This window comes from Corapipo altera, unplaced genomic scaffold (assembly GCF_003945725.1).
Source record: "Corapipo altera isolate COAL_440 unplaced genomic scaffold, ASM394572v1 53, whole genome shotgun sequence".
In the NCBI taxonomy this organism is placed as follows: domain Eukaryota; kingdom Metazoa; phylum Chordata; class Aves; order Passeriformes; family Pipridae; genus Corapipo; species Corapipo altera.
In genome coordinates this window covers 10,191,029-10,213,454 of record NW_020884900.1, presented here as the reverse complement: position 1 = coordinate 10,213,454, position 22,426 = coordinate 10,191,029, and the positions used below count along the sequence as shown (strand labels likewise).

Below are 22,426 nucleotides of genomic sequence, written 5' to 3'. Positions count from 1 at the left end.
GCCTGCACAGGCAGCAAAGGGCCGTCACCGCCAGGACCGGGCGCGGCCGCCGGGCCCGTGGGCCGGGCTGGGGCGGGCTCGGTGCCGGGGGCGGGGCGGGCACCGCCGGCCGCACAGGCTCCATTTTGCGGTGTGGCTGCGGAGGGAGCCCGGAGGGTCTGCAGGTTCCTCTCAGGTGAGGTGGCGGTGGGGAGGGGGGGGGAGAAAGGGAGGAGCCGGCGGGCCCAGACTCGCGCGCCCCTCGCCTCAGGCCCCGGCCCGGCAGAGTCTGTCACACCGCCCCCGGGGGCTCGGCCCCAGCCCCGGCTCTGCTCACACACCGTCCCGAGGGGCTCGGCCCCAGCCCCGCTGCGCTTTGCTCCGCCCGAGCTGGATGGTGCCCGGGGCAGCGCTCCCGGAGCCGCGGCCGTCCCCGCTCAGGGCTCGCAGATGTCCGGCCGAGGGAGACACCGCCCGCCCCAGGGAGCCGCACCCGCGGTGGGGGCTGCCCTCCCGCTGGAGGGGGACCAGGTCAGGTCGCCTCAGGAGAATAAATAGCGGGATATGGGATACGTGCCCCCGCCCGCAGCTGCGGCTCGCCGGAGGGCTCAGCCAGCCCGGGGCTGGCGGCGGAGGCCGGGGCGATGCCCGACGGAGCTGAGCCGCGGGCAGAGCGGGGCCGCGGGGGTGGCGGGGCGGGGCCGGGGAGGCGCGTCCGTGTGTACCTGCCGAGCCCCTGTGTACCTGCCGAGCCCCTGTGTACCTGCCGAGCCCCGGCACAGCGCTCCGAGCGTTGCGCGTCCGCTGATGTGTCACCGTCAGAGCCACATCTGTCCCCCCCAGGAGAGATCCCCCCCTCGGATTTCCATTTCAGCCCGCAGAGAACGGGCGGGTGCTCTTACCCGGCGCCGCAGCCGACTCACCCTCGGACTCCCGGCTTAACCCGCCCTGTGCCCGTCCGGGGACAGAGGGGAAACCGCAATCTGACGGGAAAATCTGTTGTTGCTTTGGTTATAAAAGTAGTCAAGTCAGAGCCTCTGTCCTGCTTGAGGACGCTTGCGCCAAATTTAAAGTCCATTTAAGCAGCGTTCAGTAATAAATACTGTACAGGTGCTGGTTTAAGGTGTTCCTTAGGGAAATAAATCGCCATAGGCAGTGGTTATGATTAAAGCGTAGATTTGCAAATACACCTTGTGTTGTTTTTTCCTTTTATTTATTTGGAAGTGATGATCCAATTCTATCAGTGTGAGATGGAGTAGCAGTGCTTCTCTGCAAGTTGTTTTTGAGTCTTCTTTGAACAATTCTATGCCAAGTTTTAAGGTTTTTCCATATCAAGTCTTAGGCGTTTAGTTCTGTGTCCATCTACTCTCTTAATGGTCCAGTGCAGTAAGAATTCTGCTTTCAAATTCATTTGGTTTGGCCAATGAATACCTAGAAATGTGAATAATCATTTGCTGTATTGCATTCGTTTTTATATGTGCCAGGTCCTCTGATTTGTGCATCTAAGGTCCACACTGTCTTAGAAACATGCCAGGAGTAACCCCCCAGGCCCTGATCAGGGAATCTGTCTGGTTAGCATTAACATGATTTTTTTTCCCTGCCATTAAATGTTTCATAACCTGGCTAATGGTCTTGAATCTCCCTGCCCAACTCGTTGGCAATATGGGGGATGATCTCTGTCCCTATTCCCCAAGTCCCTCTGTTACAAATGAGACTAAAATAAACACTTACTGGCATGAAACAGAAATCTGCTACACAAATGAAGTAATGCTGAGGGATTACACCTATTCCTGTCAAATTACCATTTTCCATGGGATAGATGGAGTCCTGCTCTTCTCTCAGGAACTGCCCTTGTGAGCAGAGGAGTGCAGGGTGATGGGAGACAGGTGCTTGGTGCAGTGCGGGACTGGGGTCTGCACTGTTTCTGTCCTGGCAAAGGGCTCAGCTCCCTCCTGCTGGCACCTCAAACTGTATCCTGTATTTCAGAGTTCTTTCTGGAGGTTCAAGACTCTTAGCATGCTTCAATGTCTATCTGACCCTATATAAGTGTGGTAGTTAATTACAGAGTTGAAGATGCTTCCCTTCTGAATTCTGATACCTGTGGTCAGATGTATAAAAAGAAAGGAAAAAATTTGTGGGTTAACAGCTGGCAAGTACAAGCAATTCTAAACCTACTAAACATATTCTTCAAGTGATTTAACAGGTAATTAGCAAGAAAATATCAACTAAAAACTCAGATATAGTGCCTTCACAGTGAAAATACCTTTTTTTTCTTTTTCTCCCAGAATGTCATACCCAGGTTATCCCCCTTCTGATGGCTACCCTGCTTTCCCTGGTTATCCTGTAAGTATGGCTCTTGAATGTGTTTCATTCCTAATGTATTTATATTCTGTGAATACCCCTTCTTACTGTGCTCTGTGTGAGTGTAAATACTAGCTGTCAGTTCATATACAATGTTCTGTAGAGATTATAGTCTTTGTTTTCCTCTGTATATCCCTGAGGATGACTTTATAGCTGTCTCAAAGAATTCCAAGAAGGAAGTTTGGTTTTGTTTTTTAATTATGCCTGTTCTAGAAAAGTTTTTGATTATTTGATCTTATTTTACCTTTTTCTGATGAGTTTTTTTTTTTTAATATAGCTAACTATCTCAGCAATTTTTTTTTTTTGGTTGTTGTTGTGTTTTTTTTTTCCTTAAAGTTTCTTCTATAAATATGAGGGTCTTTATATACAGGGTCAGAGGTAATCTCTGAACCTGTCTACCAAATACTTGCTTATCCGTACCCCAGGATTTACAGAGATGCTGAACAAACTTCAGTGGTCACAGCTCTCAGGAAGAGCATGGAATGCTTTACTCAAGCAGCCCAGCTTTCATATGACACCAAGTAAATATTCTTCTGAGGACAGAGGACAGTGTATCTTGACTTGGACCCTCTATCCTTCAGCCACAGGACTGTTTCACTTTCAGCTCACAACTGAATGGACTAAAAATTTAAATGAAAGTTAATGGAAGGCTGAAATGTATCAGGTGTGGCTGACACTGCAGTGTTTTTGATATGCCTGAATCATTTTTCAAAGCTAGATCCATCTGTGTGCTTTTATGGCACTGATCATGGCACTCATGGCACTTTTGTGGCCCTGTAATTGTGTGAATATTACTTGTGTTTTATGTAGTACAGAACTAGATTTAAGCATGGAGCTCAGCCTGAATGCCATTAAAATACTGAAAAGCTATGAATACATGCAATGTATAAATATATGTGTATAAATACATGCAATAAATTCTGTGATGGTTTTGCTTCACAGTTTACCCTTACTCCCTCTGAAACACTAAAGTCAGTCAAACTAAAGACAAACATGTTAGAAACAAGACTTCATTAAATCCAAGATTTCTCTTCTCCCCTCAAGGTTCTGCTGAACCCTCATGATTGTAGCTGTAGTTTATTTTTAACTACATCTGAAAATATTTTTTCCTTAGCTAGCGTCTAAAACATAACCAATTTCAATGGATTAATTTAAAAGACCTCTTAGATTTGGTATCAACAATTCTAGATTTCCTAGTCTCACTGGTGATGCTAAAGTGACAGTCAGTTAAAAAAAACTATGTGAAGTTTTCTTCTGCAGTACTGATAGTTACCTGGGCAGGGCTTTTGAGGATCCTAATTTTGGAATTGTGAATCTAAATTCCATTAAAATCTTTTATCTGGCAGAGAAATATCAGAGTGTACCTCTGGGGAAAAGAATATTATATAGCCTGGACATAGTAATTTAGGGGTAGAAATCTTGGGGCAACCAAACCCAAGGAGAACATTTGAGCTAGGCCTTACTGTCTGCACTTTATTTCTGTTTTCTGAGGTCAAGACTGAATGTGTACTGTATGTAATGTGTGACCCGTATTTCTAAAAGTAGTCAGTGAAGATGATTCCCAGCAAGTGAGTGATGAGTCCATACATTATGCTTTATTATGAAGGTGATTTTAAATATATGATTTCTAAGATCAATTATATGACATTTTCCTTACAGGGTTTTCCTTAGAGATCCAGATTGTTCAAGTAAATATTTCTAATGTATGTTAATGCTAATAGCAGCCTTTGTGGTATGGCTGGTAAATCATGCATATAGCAAAACAAAGGCATACAGATATTTGACTTGTTCTTTTTATTTAAAACATGTAATAGGTCTTCAGTCTTGAGTCAGTGGTCCAGATTTAGTCATTTAGTCCATGCTTTAAAACCTGGATTCCAAAGGAAAACCCCAACACCTCTTGTAAATTCTCACCCTGTAAGATCTGAAAACACTGTGCAATAGAGGCAGAAGTTTCCAAGGTTCTAAGCTCTTAAAAGTCCTGTAAGAGGAGGTGAGCTCCTAATGATTCACAGAGAGCAAGCTAAGCTGAGCTCACCTGTTCCTTATGTGGGATAGAAGGAGCAGATTTCCAGTATGTTCTGATAGCTGACAAGTCAAATGTAGCTCAGCACTGTGTGTCCTCAGGGAGGAAGGCTTTTCACTGTGAGAGTAGTCAAACACTGGAACAGGGACCCGAAGAGTCTGTGAGTTTGCTGGTCCTTGGAGGTATTGAAAACTTGACAATCAGGCTTTGCATGACCTCATCCAAGTCCAAAGCTGGCCCTGCTTTGAAGGTGGATGGAATCACAGGCCATCCAGAGGTGCCTTCCACCCTGCAGCACTCTCTGTTTTCAACTTGGGAGATGCATCAGAAAACCCAACCAGGAGGACCCCTTCCAGGCTTCAGGAATTCTGCTGCTGCTTCCAGTGCTGAATCTAATTAAACAATTTGTGTTGTTATTATACAATTGGACAGTTTGGTAGCTTGGGAGTTTTTACTCTAAGGTCCTGTTAACAGGCATACAGACATCCCATTTTTGTGTTTCAGCCGACAGGACAAGAGTCTGTCTATCCACCAGCTGGTCAGTACACCTATCCTGCTGTTCCTGGAGGATACCCTCCGGCAGGAGGAGGGTCCTATCCTGCAGCACCACCCAGTGCCGGGTTTCCAGGGGCAGGATACCCTGCCCCAGGGGGCTACCCTGGAGCTCCCCAGGCTGGAGGAATGCCACCTTACCCTGGAGGTAGGATCCTTTGTTAGAGTACCACTTATGATTTCCAGTGTAACCATTCCCTGTGCTTGTTGGAAACAGTAAAGAAAAGCAGCTTTGTTCAGCGATCAGTTCAGGCAGCACAGGCAGGCAGGCAGCCAAATTGCCATCTAGCAGTAAATACCTGCATGCTGATGGCAGGGCCTTGATGGCTCTGGGTCACTGCACAGACTGGAGAAATTAGCCTGTTGTGCAGCTCTGCTCATGTGTCAGAAGTACAAAACACTGAGGGTGCTAAAGTCTGTGTTTTCCCCTGGCTCCCTCAGGTGCTGGGTTTGGTGTGCCTCCCGCTGGCCCTGGCTTTGGTGGCTATCCACAGCCTCCTGCCCAAAACTATGCTGGAGGTGGACCAGCACAAATTCCAGGTACGTCATATATAGGAAACTTCCAAGCAGCGAAGGTTAAACCAAGAGATCCCAGGATAGGTAGTAACAAATTAGGCCCTTACCTTTGTTACTTTTAGCTGTTGAGGTCTGTGTGCTGTTTACATCCTGCCCCCTTTCTTGACAAAGGAACTGAAGGGCTGATGAGAACCAGCTCTGCAGGTGCTGCATCCAAAAAGGGATGGCTGTCCCTGATTAATGGTTATGATGTAGAGGTTTAGGAGCTTGTCCTTCTTCAGACTGCAAGTATCTGATAAGAACTGTGAAATCCAGAGTCCACATAAAAGGAGGACTGTTAATTTGAATTGCATGAATGAGCTGTTAATCTGAATTGCATTTTTCAGATCTGTGTGTTCACAGTGATCCCTGGCACACTGGGGAAGGAGGAAGGGAGAATTCACACAACTGCTTAAAAGAGTGCAGTGTTTTTAATGGTTTGAGTGGTCAGTTACCATAGGGATGATTTTTGTCCTGGAATGTGTCAGTTGTGTTTTTAAGAAATTCATAGCAGCAAAATCTTTTTGTTTAATGATTGCTTGGTTAGCTCTAGTACTAAAATGGAAAGAAATGTGCACACACGTTACGAATAAAAGTAAAATTCCAGTACAAAAAATTTTTTGCAGCTTTTGTATTCACAGTGCTTTTGTTCACAAAATGAGATTAAGAATTCATTGATGCAAAAAGAATTGAAAGAATATTTATTGATTTATATGCTAGACATTTTCAAGTATATAATATAGCTTTTAAAGAACGCATGGGACATGCATGCTTATTTGTGTGGGCTGTCTTGGCTTCTGTCAAAAATAGCATGATTTAATAAGGAGAGATTATTCCAGTTCCCACAGCACCAGTAATTTAGTATTTTTAGAATTTCCTTGCTACTGTATATATCAGAATGCATCTGTGATTGCTTCTTCACATTGTTCCCATGGGCAAGAAGTTCATTTACTGATCATGATAGTTTATCATTACTTAGGAAACAGGTTTGGTGCAGTGGTAGGTCGGGCTTTATATTCAGATTAGATAGCATTTCCATAGTAAGAGAAGACCTAATTAATGTCTTCTACCTTGTTCTTTCTTTTCAGTAGGATTTCCTGGTGGACAAGCACCATCCCCAATGCCTGGTCCGGTATGTGCTGTATTCTCTTCTATAATCAATCTTATTGGTGCCTGTAGTTTTAATGTTTTTACAGCTGGTTTCCAACAGTTTACAGTGTGTTCTGCATCAGGAGTTTCCTTCTACTCTCAGAGTAAAAACTGAACAAGATCATAACCCTGTATCTGTGTATTCTCACTCATCAAGATCTTCATCCACACAATTGAGTACAAGCAAGGCTTTGGCACTAAAGGGCCAAAGCTTTTCAACACAACCAAATGTCACCCTGTGACCCTGTCACGCTGTGTTAGAGGAAGAAATGGAGAACTAATGGACAACTCCTTCTGAAGTACTGATTCCAAAGTTGTGGGTTTAATTTGATTTTATATTGGGCAGGATATCTAGTTACATGTGACTCTTATTCTCAGCCTGCAGCAATGGTTCAGGGTACCCAGGGCACAATTCGAGCTGCTGCAGACTTTGATGCTGGAAGGGATGCAGAAATTCTACGCAAAGCTATGAAGGGTTTTGGTAAGTAAGCAACAGAAGCTTTACTTTCTATTGAGCTAAATTCTTAATGCTGTTTTGTTATTTTCTTCAAGTTTTATTTAACTATACATTTCCCCCCCCCCCAGCCTTTTCAAAAGTCACACTTTCAAAATGGTTTGGGCTATTTAGTGGATGAAGTTACATGGAAAATTTAGTGGTCTTAAATGGTAATTACTTATTATGTAACTATGCCCAAATGTAACAGTATAAAATGCACAGTCTCGAGGGACTATTTTGCATTCTTACGTGGCATTGCCCTTCTGTTTCCAAGGAACTGATGAACAGGCTATCATAGACGTTGTTGCTAATCGCTCCAATGATCAAAGGCAAAAGATCAAGGCAGCTTTCAAGACAATGTATGGCAAGGTATGTTCACTAGTTCTTTGAATTGGTAAACCAAACCAAACTTTCAGCTGCTGCTTGAACTGCATTTTAGTCCTGAGGAGTGATTTAGGCATTTTTAAAATGCACTTCTTTTGGTTATATTCCTTGTGTATTGGGGAATGTCTGGTATTTGACATAGGCTTGTCCTGATACCTGGCAGAAGCAGAGGTGGGGAAAGGTTGGAGGCTGTCTCTGTCCCTGACCACACAAGAAGCTTCTCTGCTTCTCTAATGCTTGACAGACAGAAAATAATCAAGCTTAAACTGCCTCTGTATTAGTATCTGAAACTACTGAGTTTTTTATGCACACACACAAGCACTGAAATCTGTTCTTTCCTAGGAAACAGAGGAGTGGATAGTCAATGAAAGTTCAGGTTAATTTAATTTCTTCACTCTGTCCAAAACTCTGACAGCTCAGCTCTTCTCCATTACCTCCTCACTAATTAAGACCTAATCAGGTCCCGAAAAATGCCACAACTATAAATTTTCACTTTAAGTTGCAAAAATGACAGAGTTCTTCATAAGAAATAAAATAAAGCTTTACAGGAAAACCAGCACAAAGGTAGAAATCAGTAATGAAAGTAAGTTCTAGTTTGATCTTTTTTTAGTATATAAGCTATCTGCTTAACACTCTCCAAAGCCCTTTCTGTGTTTATAATTCAACAGGATTTAATTAAAGATCTGAAGTCTGAGTTAAGTGGCAACGTGGAAGAATTGATTTTAGCGCTCTTCATGCCTAGTACCTACTATGATGCCTGGAGTTTACGTCATGCAATGAAGGTATGGTATTCCTGTGAAGGAAATAGTTTTAAACTATTCTAAAATACTAATCTAAGAATACCTGGTCCCAGCATTGCTGAAAAATCCTTTAGTGCAAAACAAATCTTGGGATTACAGGGCTTAAAATTCTTTTCTATTGCATCCCTGAGTTCCAGACAGTTTCTGCCAGTTAGCCAGTACAGGGCAGCTGTCCCTCCAGCAGAGCATGAAACACTGCAGGACAGAACCATGTTCTCTGCTACTTGAGCATAATTTTTGCTAGAGCCTAGGAAGGGCCAGGATGCTGTAAAAACCATAACCACTGTTTAGAGCGAAGGTGTGTACCTCTCCTGACTAGGAGCAAACCATTGTTACTGAAAGGTGGGTTTGGATTATCATTTTTTCCCCCAAAAGACAATGAAAAACTAATTTCTTAAGGTCAGATGATGCATATATCTGTTCAAGTATTAAGACAGCATTAGAGATTAGGTAAGATACTTGGTTCAGTCTTTTAACTGAGGTAAACTGGTACATCCAGTTTACCAGAATTTATTGCTGGTGTGAGCTGTGGCAGCTTGCAGGTGGCTGGTAGTGGAGATGAGTAACTCAACCGAGTTTGAATGGAGATCTTCTAAAGAATGTGGAGCTTAAATTAAGATCTGCCTTTAATGGAGTGAATAGCCACTCAACCATTTTAAAAAAATCATAATGTAACATTACCTAGAAGCCTCACACAGATCCACTCTCCTATCTGGTCCTTGCCTGAATTGAGATGACCATGCCATCTCACTGTACACAGAAATCTCAGTTAATTTTTATTCTGGGGAGACGGAAGCATCTGTGAAAAGTTTCATGTTGAGGAAGCAGCCACATTTGGAATGGGGAACACATTTGTATGGTGACCAAAACAGAATTTGCATGTCTATCCTTGGCTTTACTGATTATCCTAAGGCTCTACCTTCCTTCAATAAGTTTACAGATTTAGGTTGCCAAAGAATTTCCTTCGTAAACCATTTTCCAGCTTTGGCTGATGTCACTGATGTATAGTTTTGGGGTGTGTTTTTGAACTGGTGCAGAATGGCATGTTTGAGGAATCTTCATTCCATTTTAGTCTATAGAGAAGACTTAGTGCTTTCACACTGCAACGATACTGTTCTTAAAATACAGATTGTATTAAGTTCTGAAATAACAGATGCCTGCCTTATTTCACAGTTGAAGAAAACTGCATAGGCAGTGTTCTGTAGTTATGCCTTTGTTTTCTCTGCCTACAGGGAGCAGGCACTCAGGAGAGTGTGTTGATTGAGATCCTTTGCACAAGGACAAACCAGGAAATTCGAGAAATAGTGAACTGCTATAAATCAGAATTTGGAAGGGACATCGAACAAGACATCAGAGCAGACACTTCAGGACACTTTGAGCGACTGCTTATATCCATGTGCCAAGTGAGCTTTAATTTTTAAATTTTTTTTTCAGTAAGATAACAGTGTACAGTCTGATGTGTGTAGTCATAATGGCTCCATAAATAGCCTGTGTATGCTTAGCAAGAGCCAGGTTTTTAAGAAATTAGCCCTGGGTCATTAATTTATTCCCTAAGCTATGACACTTCAGTCCTTCCTTAAGAGATACTTCCTATCTTCAAATCTACGATGAATTGTGTGACCTAATTTAGCACCCTAGATTAATTTCAGAGAACTTATGTGTAAATACTGTGCAGATGCAACCAAGTGGTTCTCTAAATCAGTGGTCCACACTGCTGATAAAGCAAGATGCTTTTTATTTTTTACATATGTTAACAAAATAATTTGTGTGAATCTGATTGGATAACCTTTATGGTACACAGAATGCCTGTGAGAATCCCTGTGAATAAGCTAAGAGGTGCCACAGGGCAAAACTTACCTCCCAAGTTACACCACAGCCTTCCTTCCCTTCACACCATGAGAATTAGGGAGGTGCTACTATTGAACTCAGGTGAACACTGGAGCTTGCTCACCCCATATCATTTACTAGGGCTCATTTTGTGTTGAAGAGTAGGAACTCGTGGTTATCCGTATTTAGGAAGAAATATGTAACTAATTGTAGTGGTTTGAACCAGGTTTTCCCCCTGAAGCTAAGAAAGAACTTTCCACAGTTCTCTGATCAATATGACTACTTCTGTTAGAATTACTATTACACTTCTCTACCTCATTGGCCTCTGCCTTTGTGAGAGTTCAGCTATGCACTAGGTATTTGGATTTAAAAGTCAGAATCCACAAGAAAGCAAACCTGGAGAAGCTCATGCTGCTTATTTTTATTTTGATAAATCCAGCAGTTTACAGTAACTGACAACCACATAATTTAAAGAGTATATTAAGCACTATAGATACAACAGTATTTGAGAGCATGTATTCAAGCCTACTCAGCCAGTATATTTAGCAGTATCCATCCATGCACTGGGCAGCAAAAAACCAGAACAACCACCAAAGCATGTAAAATGACATGGAAGCCCTACTGACATAACTGCAGTAAGTGCTTTCTGGAGACATTCTTACTTGAAATAAGCAACTTCTAAATAAAGTAGGAGACCTGAGATATTTCAGGTGTGCATATTCAGTAAGATAATGCATTAGTTTGTTTGGGAAGAGTCTTTGCAACTTGAAGCCTAGAAACAAACAAATCAAGAGAAAGCTTACATTATTAAATAAAATAGAGAATTAAGTACAGTATTTAATTAGAACTGAGCTGGTTTGTAGAGGTGACGTTATCTGAGTCAGTGTATCTAGTTTAAAGCATGCCCTACAGATAGGGTTCTGGGCCACTTTTGTATTTGTTTCCTATAAGGAGTATTAAACCAAAGAGAAGTTTTAAAGAAACTGCTATTTCTCTTTCTGCTTCAAGCTTGGAAGATACATGCTTGGGGTTTACACAGTTAAAGCATAGCCTTCTCTGTGAAATTTCATTTGAAATCTGTTGTCTTTGCTTTAAGGGTAATCGGGATGAGAATCAAACTGTGGATTATCAGAAAGCTCAAGAAGATGCTCAGCGTCTGTACCAAGCAGGTGAAGGAAGACTTGGGACTGATGAATCTTGCTTTAATATGGTTCTGGCAAGCAGAAGTTTTCCCCAGCTGAAAGCAACAGTTGAGGCATACTCCAGGGTAGGAGTTCTTCACTGATTTCAAAAGAGCTTGGTCAATGTATTTTAAATTAAAGTTCCAGTTGTTACTGCATTTCATCATTCACATATTAATCTCATTCATTTGTAGATTGCTAATCGTGATTTATTAAGCAGCATTGACCGAGAGTTTTCTGGGAATGTGGAACGTGGTTTGAAAACTATTGGTAAGTGATATGTCCTTCCCTTCCCTTATCCTTTAAGAATTAGAATCCTTCTTTAGAATCCTTCTAAATGTAACCAACGAAAAATCCAATTCAAGACTGGCCATATGGCAAATGATCACACAATCTGAGACTCTGCTAGCACAAAAGTAACTTCAATTATTCAAATTACTCATTTTACACTTAATTGAACAAAATAAGCATCCACCATGAACAAGTCAGTTTGAAATAAGAAAAGGCCACATAGAAAGTACTTGTTACTTCTCTGGAGGGCAGGCAACTGCACAGAACCAGGGGCCACTGGTTAGTGCTTGTAGCTGTGTATTTCAGAGTTCTCCCAGTGTAACAGAGCCGTGACTCTGGGTGTGGGCACCTCAGCAGAAACAGCTGAGCCACCCACACAGATGACCTCAGAACCAACATGAACCTACTTAAGATACAATTCCCTTTCTACTCCTCTTCCCCACCACCATCTACCCCCCAAAAGCTCAGCTACTGATAAGGAAAACCTCGTCAAAATAGAAGACCTGTTTTGAATTCGCTTTTCCCTGCTGACTTGTTATAGTAAAGCAATTTGACACAATTCAGCACAATTAACTGATAGTGAGAATCAGTATTATTTAGTGGTACATTTGAAGACACCGGTCCTGTCAGTGCTTGCCAAAACGACAGCATTTCTGTAGCCATAATGGATAAGCAAAAACTTCCCAGAGAAGATTCTACTCAAGAGTTTAATGGGAAAAGTTCAGGCTTGAAAAAGAATAATGGCTTTTCTCTGAGTTTGAATAATCTAACTGAAACAAGATCCATTCTGTAACTACTAGAGGGAGAACCTTCTACAGTTGTACTTTTCTTAGTGGATTCTAGCAGTGGAACATGAGTAAAATACCTTATGTCCCAGTACCAGCTATCCAAGGAGAACTGTTTTTGAATTACCTATTCAAGAACTAACATTTCAGACAGCTTTAAAAAGCACTTCCAGAGAAGTTAACTGCTAGTAACTGTAACTTTTTGTGTGAAGGAATAACTCATTTGGTAATTTGAAAATAAGCTAATAATCTACAGTGACTGGATCTTCACCCAGACCTACTTCTAGATGTCTACAGGAAAAAATCCCCAGTTGATCCTGCCAGGTATCACTACACAGGATACAATACTGGAACTAATCCTAAAAATATACTTTGTTGCAGTGCAATGTGCTTTAAATCGCCCAGCCTTTTTTGCAGAAAGACTTTATCATTCTATGAAAGGAGCTGGCACAGACGATTCTACCCTCATCAGAATTGTGGTCACTCGCAGTGAGGTAAGAAACTTTCTGCTGTGTACAAGTCACTTGCAGCAGAAAGCCACCTACCCAAACCAGCTTGTCACTTGGTCCTCCTTTCACAGCTGTGAAATCATGTACTGCAAGGAAGCTTTTATGGGGCTCACATTTAGATGAATCTCTTAATTAGTTTTAAAGCCAGCTTTCATTTAATTAACTCTGGCTAGATAGTAGTAACTGCTTGTTTTCCTTTTTAACTGTGGTTGCGTGTCCATGTAGCCAGTGAGCACCTCCAGGTCAGAGGTTCAGCTGTTCAGAGTTAGGACAGCACGGTGCTAACAAAGCACGGAGCAACTGCTGGACTCTGCTTTGGGAGCTGCTCCCTGTCCTTGGAGGGACCAGCTGCCTTGTACACTGCACGGGGTAAATCAGATGAACATCTCACCCTTGGCATGTGTCCTCTAGTCCACAAGGGAGGAGATGCAGGGTGAGTGTCTAGGATTTAAATCATACACTGTGGTTGAGTTTTCTGCTTTTTTTTGTCTTTGCACAGATTGACCTTGTGCAAATTAAACAGATGTTCACACAGATGTATCAGAAGACTTTGGCTACAATGATAGCAAGTGATACAAGCGGTGATTACCGGCGGTTGCTGCTGGCAATTGTTGGGCAGTAGAAGAGGATTATCTGGTTTTTTGGTGGGTTTTTTTTTGAAACAAACCGAAGGACATGAAACATGCTTTATGTAGACACTAACTATCCTTGTAAATGAATAATTTTAAACTTTGCATAATCAAATATGCCTTCTTAATGATTCAATAAGCTTGTTGCACTTACAATGCCTTAATTTACAGCACATAATATTCTTTATTGTATAATAAAAGATATATCTTGTCTATTAGCCCCTAAGCCTTAGTCTTTTTGACCCAGACAAAACCGCCTCCCACCTACTGGACTCTTGCATGAGTAAGCTATCTCAGCCAAATGAATCTCCAGCACTCAAGAAGTTCCCCGAAATACCTAAACTTAACTGCTGATCTTACTGTGGATGACAAAAAAAAGCCTGAGGCTGTGATGTGAAGCATTTTACACCCCCCTCCCCTTTTAATGCCTTTCCATCATAATGTTGAAAATCATGCAAATACTCAGTTTGAGTCACAATACGCTGACAGTTTAGGGACCTTGGCAAAATCTGACTGTACTCCCCTATTAAATTTCTTACATTAGTGGTTAGTTACCATTATGCTTAAGGCAGCAATGCAAAGGAGAAATCAGATCTGATTTTGAAGTCTCTCCTCGTAAAGGAGTGGGTTATACAGCAAATGGCTGAGCAGTGAAAAACCCTGTAGCTAAATGCTACCACATGAAATCCAAACTGAAGGCAGTTGTGACCTAGATAATATAAATGACTATGTGGATGTTTTCAAAGGGTTTAAAGAGAACAACTTTGAACAGCATATTTGGATTTTTGTAGAAAGCCACAGTGAATCTGTCTCCAGCCATAAATTTAACAAAAGATTCAAGTCCAACAGCTGGTAGTGTTGCTTTAACAGATAACAATTGTATTATAGGATACCTTCACACAAACAGCAAAACCCTATTTCTAGTATATCTCAGACAAAAATCACTAGGGCTAGTGGAGCTGGTTCCAATATGGCAAACTTGCCACTGCACAGCACATTCATAGAGGTTTCTGCAAAACAACAACAGTTTATCAACTGTACATACAAAAGAGGCTTAGGTATTTCACTTACATCAGTGAACCTAAATCTGACTTTAGACTTTTTCTGATACTAAACTGAGAAATTCTGTTCAGCTTAAAATTAATTATTTCAAATATGAAATAGATAGAAGTTGATTTGGAGAGATTAACAGACATTCTATTCTGCATTACTTTGTCATCCTTTGTGCAAGTATTCAATGAGATAGATATACATGTGTGTGTATATAAATAGATATCTTTCAATAGCTTTCCAAGCTTGACCAAGATTCTCATAAGCTTTGGTTCTTGTTTCTTTGTTCTTGAGCAAACTTCCTTACAAGTGAAGCAGCTTACTATTCAATAATTAAAGCATATTAGTGCATCTTTATCTTCTTATGTGACTGAAAAAATCCCCACCACTTCAGTTGTCATTCAAAGCACAGTATCAATAAATCTGGCTTATACACACTACCACAAGAAAATGAACAGATGAATGGGGTTCTATGTTCTGATAACATTGCCCTCTTTTATGGCAAAAAGATTTTCATTACATGCTAGTAACAAAGAGTTGTGAAATCGGTGGCAAGAACTGAATGGTTGATAATAAAAGTGTAGCAAAAAAAGGCAAGGAAAGAATGAACAGACACTGTCTATCCTGCCTCTGAAATAGCCTTAATTTTCTAGGTAACATAATGGTGTTTTCAGATCAAACATTAGAAAAAAGCAAGCTCTTTATGACACTTCCTCTCAAAAGTGTTCAGACTCAGACCAGAAGAGACTTACCTCTTTCTAAGAGAAAAACAGCCCCAATCCCAACCATTTTGTCTTTTTGCAAGAGAGGCCAATCTTCACAATTCAACAGATACCACTAGAGCAAATTTTCCATTTCACAATTGGGTTTAATAACCTTTGAAAGGAGAGCTCATGTTTCACACCACAATGCTGGGAGGTGAGGATGGGTTTGCCATTAAACTAGATACAGGTAGGTTGTGAAATACGCTGCTCTTCCACGTTTGGATCAGAAAGTGCCAGCACAAGTTCCCTGACAGCACAAGTGTCTGCTGGAAAATAACCCCCCAAAATCTGACCCAGCACTGCTGCTCAGCGTCACCAACACATGTGTACACTCCTCAGAGCAGCGAGAGACCCCAGCCCACCTCTGAATACTCCTCACTGCCACTGCCCTACAGGTAAGAGCATCCCAGATGTGACAGATGAGCCCAGGTGGGGCAGGGAAGCACTGACCACTGCAGCTCAAACCACGCACCAGCCATGCCTCTCACAGCTTTTGCCACCTGTGTCCCTTGGCTGTCAAAGCTATTTCCAAGGCTTCTCTGTTCCCTACCCAAGAACAGACTAAGGGCATAGAGACAACTTCTTTTTTTTTTTTTTTCCCCTCCTTAAAATGCTGAAAGCATAAAATGAGCAATGCAAACTACTTACAGTTTTCTGGGAGGAAGGATATAATTTCTTCTCCCAAACAATACAAGAATTAGAGACAGCTCCAGACTCCACCTTTCAGAAACACAGTAGCAAAAAATTGAGTGCCTACTTTCCAAGCAACACCCACAGACAAAACCCTGTTACCTGACTACTTGCCTAAAGGGGGACAGGAGACACACAGCATGAGAAATCAGGCCAACAACTGCCCAAAAAATTTGCCATTACTGCAGATCTGCCTTCACATCTGGCAAAAACTACTACAGATAATGGATGCTGTGAGGGAATCCTTAAAGCAGCAAAATGGATACTGCAAGGGAATCCTCAGGGAAGCAAACATCATTGCACCTGGGCACTTACTGCCAACACAAGTATGAGAACCAATTCTCTCCAATTACAATGAAGATTTTCCAGACAAAGACTGTATTTGTATTTTCTTCACATACACAACTCCAGCCAGTCAGATTACTCATCACGACCAAGATCTGAGTGTCAAATAATGAAAAATAATGTCTTGAGAGGTTGAGATATTTTCCACTAGTGCTCAGAAGGAGAAAGGTACCATCATCATGTTCATCACGTAAAATTTCAGTCCTACTTAGTTTTTGTTCTGCTCTAATACGACATCATATGCAGACTGCACAGCTCACAGGTATGTGTGTATGGGAGCACTTCATAAAAAAGCCAAAAAACTTACCATTTTTAACTTTATCTTCTGCACTCAAACTTTGAGAAGAGTTTCCAATTAGAATGCATCTGCAATAGAGTAAAATCAAACATTAAAACTCCCTTAACAACAGTGTGCCACTTATTTTTACCTTTTATCTTAATTTGCATCCTGATGAGCAACTTGTCCTTTTTTTAAAAAGAATATGCCAAAAAGACTAATTAATGTTTCTGTACCAACTGCCAAGACAAACTGTTCTCCCCTCTGCCCAAAAAGCTGCCCCAACACACTTCAGTAGTGTTGAAAGTTTAGTTCAACACACAAAACACAGCTATGCCTAAGAGCCTTTCCAGAATCAACTAACCCTGCTCTGACAAGCTTGTACAAACCAACAGTGGACGTCTGGCTTAGCAGACACAAATAATCTATCAGAGAGAACCCAAAAGCAAAAAAGAAAGAAGCAGGAACACAGTTTAAATTAAATAATGTTTACATTCAACTAATTGTCTGCAAGTTAAGTCTGACCTTTTATGCTATTTTTTCAAATAAATATTGCAGACTATATCTCAATAATTTTCAAGGTCAGACCTATATATGCCAAATAAAACCAATACACAATGATAGGAGCCGCAGCCCATGCACAAAATTTATTGTGTGCTACTGTTTATAAAATACTTGAATAGTTCAGAACATGCATAAAATTTCCAACTTAGGGGTATGTACAGATTGTAGTTTATGGCAAACCAAGAAAAAAAAAAAGGGAGATGAACTCTAGTGACATAAGTTTCAAGTCGTGTTCCAGGGGATGAGAAGAACATGTAGCAAATGTCAAAATATATAACAAAGTACACTGGTAATCAGTACAGTCCATTATTTGTGAACAAATTAGCACAGGGCTTCAATTTTTATTTTAACCAAGCAGTCCTGTAGATACCAAAATACATGCAGTCTCAAGTTTACACTTTCACTAATGCCTTAGCAGTTGAACAGAGCAATCGCTTACGCACTGCTTTGCTTAAACAAAAAGTATGTCCAATACAGTTTCAGTTTCCTTTACAGATTTAAAAATAATAAAAAGCTTGCAGCTATTCAGCCCAGTGATTATTAGCTATTTATGCAACCATAATACTCACAATAAACTAAAAGTACCCATAACATCTAGGTAACCTATAGATGTACATCATAGGTCTATATATTAAATATTTGCAAAATGAAAACATGCATACACAAAATACAATGCCAAGCTTTACAGACTTGATATGAATCAAAATTTACTTAAACAATGTACAAAGTTCAATTAAAAGTACCTTAAAATTAACACTTCCTTTTTTTTTTTTTTCCTTTTAAAATTAGTATATATAATTTTTTTTTTTTAAATTCAAGGTGGGGAAGAGTCTTGAAAAAGCTGGGCAAAAAAGTTTCTAAATTAAATATTTTTTTAAATCTGTGTTCAAGTAATAAACATTCCTACATAGAAATCTTCTGATAAGCTGTAACTAAAAAATACAGTGAATACAATATAGAATTAGCAACATCTAAGGAGTAAACCTGAGGTCAGCATTTTACAGAATGACCAACTGAGATTTTTTTTGGCATTTTTTTCTGTGTATTTAAAATACAGTTTTTGCAGCCTCAGATATTTTAAGACCATTCTAATCTATAATTTTAAAGACATTTCATGAAACGGATGTCCATTAATAAATAGTTAGCTCTTAGGGTTGTATTTGAAAGTCTGATTTTAAAAAAACAAACAAACAAACTACCTCTACTGAAAGAAAAATCCCATTTGTAAACTTAAAAGTGTTGACAACGATAAGCATAAGATGCTAGTCTAGGTGTGCTTTAGTGAGAACAGCCCGATTCTTTCGCCAGATCTCTTCTGAAGCTCCAGCAGCCAGTGATGGACATTTGTGTACAGAGGTGAGGCACGCTCCCAGGAGGTTGGGTCACTGTGTAAGAGAGGGGCTGTTGTCTCAAAAGCATGATGGTCTCTCTTCAGTGGGATCAAGTCAGATGGTTTTTCACCTCGTATTAAGTAGTCACTTCAAGTGATCCCCCTATTTCATTTGTTGTCACATCAAAAAGCAGTAATCTAAGAATTCTCAGGCAAGACATGAGTGAGTAAACCAGAAGCTGACGTGGTCACTGTGCATTGTTGTTGCCAGTTCCATTGTTTCCATTGGCATTTGTTGTGTTTATAGTATTAATACCATCTTGCTGAAGAGCATCTTTTCTTGGTGGCATTCTCTCATTGATCCTATCCAAACCTTTTGCTTCTTCAAAACTGCAGATTTTATGTTGCGGAGAGAATCCTCGTATTGCTTAACAAAATGCAAATTTGATATGTCAGTAATGGAAAAATAAGTTGAAAGCATATACTTTTTCTAACAAACGATGTTTAAAAACGGGTAAGAAATCAGCCAAAGAAACTTATGGCTCTGCAACTGTATTACTAAAAGCTTCTCTAACCTGCTTTCCTGAACTGTTCACGGCAATCATGATTTTAGGTTGTTACAAAAAGAACAAAGTATGGCAAATATTCTGCAAGTAGGAATCAAGGGGTTTAAGCTCCCTTGATTGCTTCTGCGTGTCCCTGGCGGGGCCAGCTATCAACGCCAACTGCTTTTGCTGCCCAGCACAATTGGGCTTATCTTAACATCCCCCTTCTCTCTGGGGCAATGTCAGTAAGATCTAAGCAGCACAGCAAGTGCAGTGGAGGCAAAGCAGCAAAGGGTTACAAAACTAGTAGCAGATTTACATCCTGCACACGCACCGATGGCCTGATCCTGTAGTTTTCATGCAGGCAAAACTGCAGGATGTGGTTCACACTGTGCTAATCATGTGGATGATGGAAATGGACACAACCACAATCACCAAATTAGCACTGTGGTTCAACAATGGTATCATTTAAATACAAACGTATTTAAAATAAGTATAGAAAATAGGTATTATTTTGCTACTGATTATTTTAATGAATGAGGTCTGTAGTTGAATTTACACTTGAAAATGGCTGATCACATAATAAAACAGAAGTCTTTGGGATGAAATAATTCTTTGGAGATTTAAATACAGCTTTCCACTCACAACAACAGGACCTCTTGCAGGTGTGTGTGAGAACAGAATATGGCACTTGTTTATATTTTTGGAGATCTGACTTCCTTAATTAAAAAAACAAAGAATAGAGTCATTAAATGGTGCTTTGCAACTAAATCTGAAAAACCCCAAAGGCAGCTCTCTCAACTGCTATGCTGTTTGTCATTCACTTCATTGAATACTGAGCAAGAGGGAACTACAGTCTCTCTGAAAACACACAATCTGAAGCTGAATACTCTGAACTCCAAATAGTTTGGTGGCATTTTGCTCAATACCACTAACAGAAGATGTATATAACATATATACAACTTATTTAGCAAAGAAGCATTGATAATCCATGGAATTTAATAAGTCTTATACTGGCAGTCTGGGACATACACTGGAAATAAATTTGATCAACAAATTATATTCGAAATCTATAGAAAAAAACATATTTGTACATCTTGCACTACCAGATGTGCCACGGAAAGTTAAAAAAGATATGTTCAAAGCCATTAAAGAGATTTTATGAGAAAAGGCATGCATAAACAACCCTCCTTCCACATATAACATCCCCTCCCCACAATCAAACAAAACCTTGCAGTTGAATGCAGAAAAAAACCACTAAACACTACCATTTTTAAGGACTTCAAGACAACACCACGTATCACAACATGCTACTATACAAAAACCTACTGCATATTTTGTATAAAAAAAACAAACAAAAAGAGATCAAAAAACCCCCAAGAATTTCCCTAAAATATTAAAGATAATCATCATCCTAAAGCCAGAAATGAATGTTACATGTAAAAGGGATGAATCAATGCAGTTGATTCATCTCTGCTTGTGCAAGTTGAAAATAAAACACACCCACACAGAGTACTTTTGAATTCCCTCCCAGACACCACAGATCTCTGCCAAGGGCAAAGACTCTGATCATACCTTTTTCAGCCTCAATTGCCTCTACAGTGGCTGTACAGAAGTGAGCAGATGCATGCAAAATGAATGAGAAAGATGAAGAGTGTAATATCGCATAGCAGAAAAGGCAATGATCAATTTAATATAGTATGCTACGCCAGATTAGATTACAATTAGTTAAAATGACAATTAAGGGTTTGGGGGGGTTGTTTTTAAGTGAAATTTCTCCTAAATTTTAACTAGTACAGTTTATTAACTAAAAGTCTATCAAAGTGACACTAATTAAATGATGCTATTAACTGCACATTTCTGTAAGTTTCGGCTGTAAATTCTGAGTTTTTTTAGGAAACCAAGAGAAAATTTCAGCTGATGTCAAAGTTGTGATATGGTTTAAAAAATATTAAAAATCTATTTGAGATTGTTTCTGAAGACTAAAATGCATTACTGAGCTTCACTAAATTACCAGGAAGGACCCTATAAAAATAAACTAGCAACATTCTAATAATAAGAAGTTATTTTTATCTTTAGCTCCCTAAAGTTTAACTAGTACTTCAATTCCTCACCATATTTTAAGCTAAAATGGGCATCTCTGAGAACTGATCTGTGAAATTTAAGCCATGAAAGACAAATCTAGCAAGGCATATTTACAAAGGCTTGTAAATTGTTTAGTTGAATCAACAACAAAGTCTAAATCAGGAAGAGGTCTGGATTTAACATAGTCTTGGTGGGTGAATTAATGTGAATATGAAAAAAAAAACTATCTTACTAGCTGTTTTTCAAACTAAATAACCAGGACATCTGCTGTAATTTCTTGTGAGATCTTTCCTTATAGTTTTAGCTCTAGATGTCAAGCTTAAACATAAGGTTATTGTTACTGCACCCTTAACTGTAGCTAAGTTTCAATAACAGTAACAACTTTTTACCTCCCCTACTATTTGTCATGCCTCTAATACCATAATTTCAGAAATATTAACAAAAAAATAGCATATATAGTGGTAAACCTACTTGTGTAGTGCTTGACACATACTGTTAACAACAAAAATCATAACAGAGTATTCAAGCAAATGCTGGGGAAAATACCTATATAAGAAAATATGGCATTAGGTCAGAATAGAATTCTTTAAAGAGAATTAACTTTATTACTTCTTATTTTCTATCCAACAAAACCCAGACACAACATTCCAATCACCTACACTATGCCTACATTATGTTGTTATGTATGAATTGCCTGCACTATACTTTAGGCTCATTGTTGCATAAGACTGTAATTTCCACTGAGATAAACAAACAAAAAAAATTGGATACTTTCATTAAGTGCTACTAAAATAATGTGGAATATTTAAGGGTAATGCAGCATTTTGACTTGCACATACTGCACTTCCCATGGAACACAAAAAAGAAGAAAAACCCTGAAAAACTCCTGCACTTAAATCTACTGAGACAAGGGCAATTCCAGAATTAAATCAAAACGCCACTTGAATAGATGGTTATTTATGTTTAGATTAAGGAAACCTTCTCAATTTGTAAAAATAAATTTAAGAATTATTTTAGAAAGTCACCAAATAAATAATTTTATGCTATAATCAATTTGCCATACAAATACAAAACTATGTAAAAAAACCACCTCTTTCCACCATTTCCTGTTACCTGTGAAGTCTTTGTTTTCAATCTTTTCCTGAAAAGATCACGAATACTGATTTATCTCTGCAAATTATGTACTTGGTCATAAATACAAATTTCAAAATTTACTCCTATTTCACTCTACTTGTAGTATTATTATTCCAAA

General features: G+C 39.8%; 2 protein-coding genes across 12 annotated transcripts in view; one reads left to right on the top strand and one right to left on the bottom strand.

The window, feature by feature from the left end:
* The first annotated feature begins 53 nt into the window (after window positions 1-53).
* On the top strand, window positions 54-13,743 carry ANXA7 (annexin A7). Of its 2 annotated transcripts, none has more exons than XM_027649614.1 (13): window positions 54-175; window positions 2,265-2,322; window positions 4,871-5,066; window positions 5,360-5,458; window positions 6,565-6,605; window positions 7,001-7,103; window positions 7,393-7,487; window positions 8,171-8,284; window positions 9,535-9,705; window positions 11,226-11,396; window positions 11,505-11,580; window positions 12,768-12,880; window positions 13,395-13,743. In XM_027649614.1, exons 2-13 carry the CDS (start codon window positions 2,266-2,268, stop codon window positions 13,515-13,517), a joined length of 1,359 nt encoding a protein of 452 aa, XP_027505415.1. In that variant the 5' UTR covers window positions 54-175; window position 2,265; the 3' UTR covers window positions 13,518-13,743. The 2 variants fall into 2 exon arrangements, with proteins under 2 accessions (XP_027505415.1, XP_027505414.1); XM_027649613.1 differs by having other exon boundaries at window positions 6,562-6,605.
* Window positions 2,259-22,426, bottom strand: part of PPP3CB (protein phosphatase 3 catalytic subunit beta) — a 56,181-nt gene continuing 36,013 nt past the window's right edge. For 4 of the 10 annotated variants that reach the window (XM_027649604.1, XM_027649605.1, XM_027649606.1 and 1 more), the window contains 2 exons: window positions 20,665-20,694; window positions 17,272-18,971 (listed from right to left, as the gene is read on the bottom strand). In XM_027649604.1, coding sequence (XP_027505405.1) covers window positions 18,793-18,971; window positions 20,665-20,694 — 209 coding nt within the window. In that variant the 3' untranslated portion in view covers window positions 17,272-18,792. Of the gene's footprint in view, window positions 4,503-5,541; window positions 5,737-10,530; window positions 10,902-15,986; window positions 16,059-16,680; window positions 16,740-17,271; window positions 18,972-20,664; window positions 20,695-22,426 lie in introns of those variants that run through there. The other 6 variants (XM_027649607.1, XM_027649609.1, XM_027649610.1 and 3 more) reach the window with 4 other exon arrangements.

Coding starts and splice junctions, on each gene's coding strand:
- ANXA7 (XM_027649613.1), top strand. CDS start 2,266: ATGTCATACCCAGGTTATCCCCCTTCTGATGGCTACCCTGCTTTCCCT. Junction 5,067..5,359: donor AATGCCACCTTACCCTGGAG/GTAGGATCCTTT, acceptor TGGCTCCCTCAG/GTGCTGGGTTTGGTGTGCCT. Junction 8,285..9,534: donor GTTTACGTCATGCAATGAAG/GTATGGTATTCC, acceptor CTCTGCCTACAG/GGAGCAGGCACTCAGGAGAG.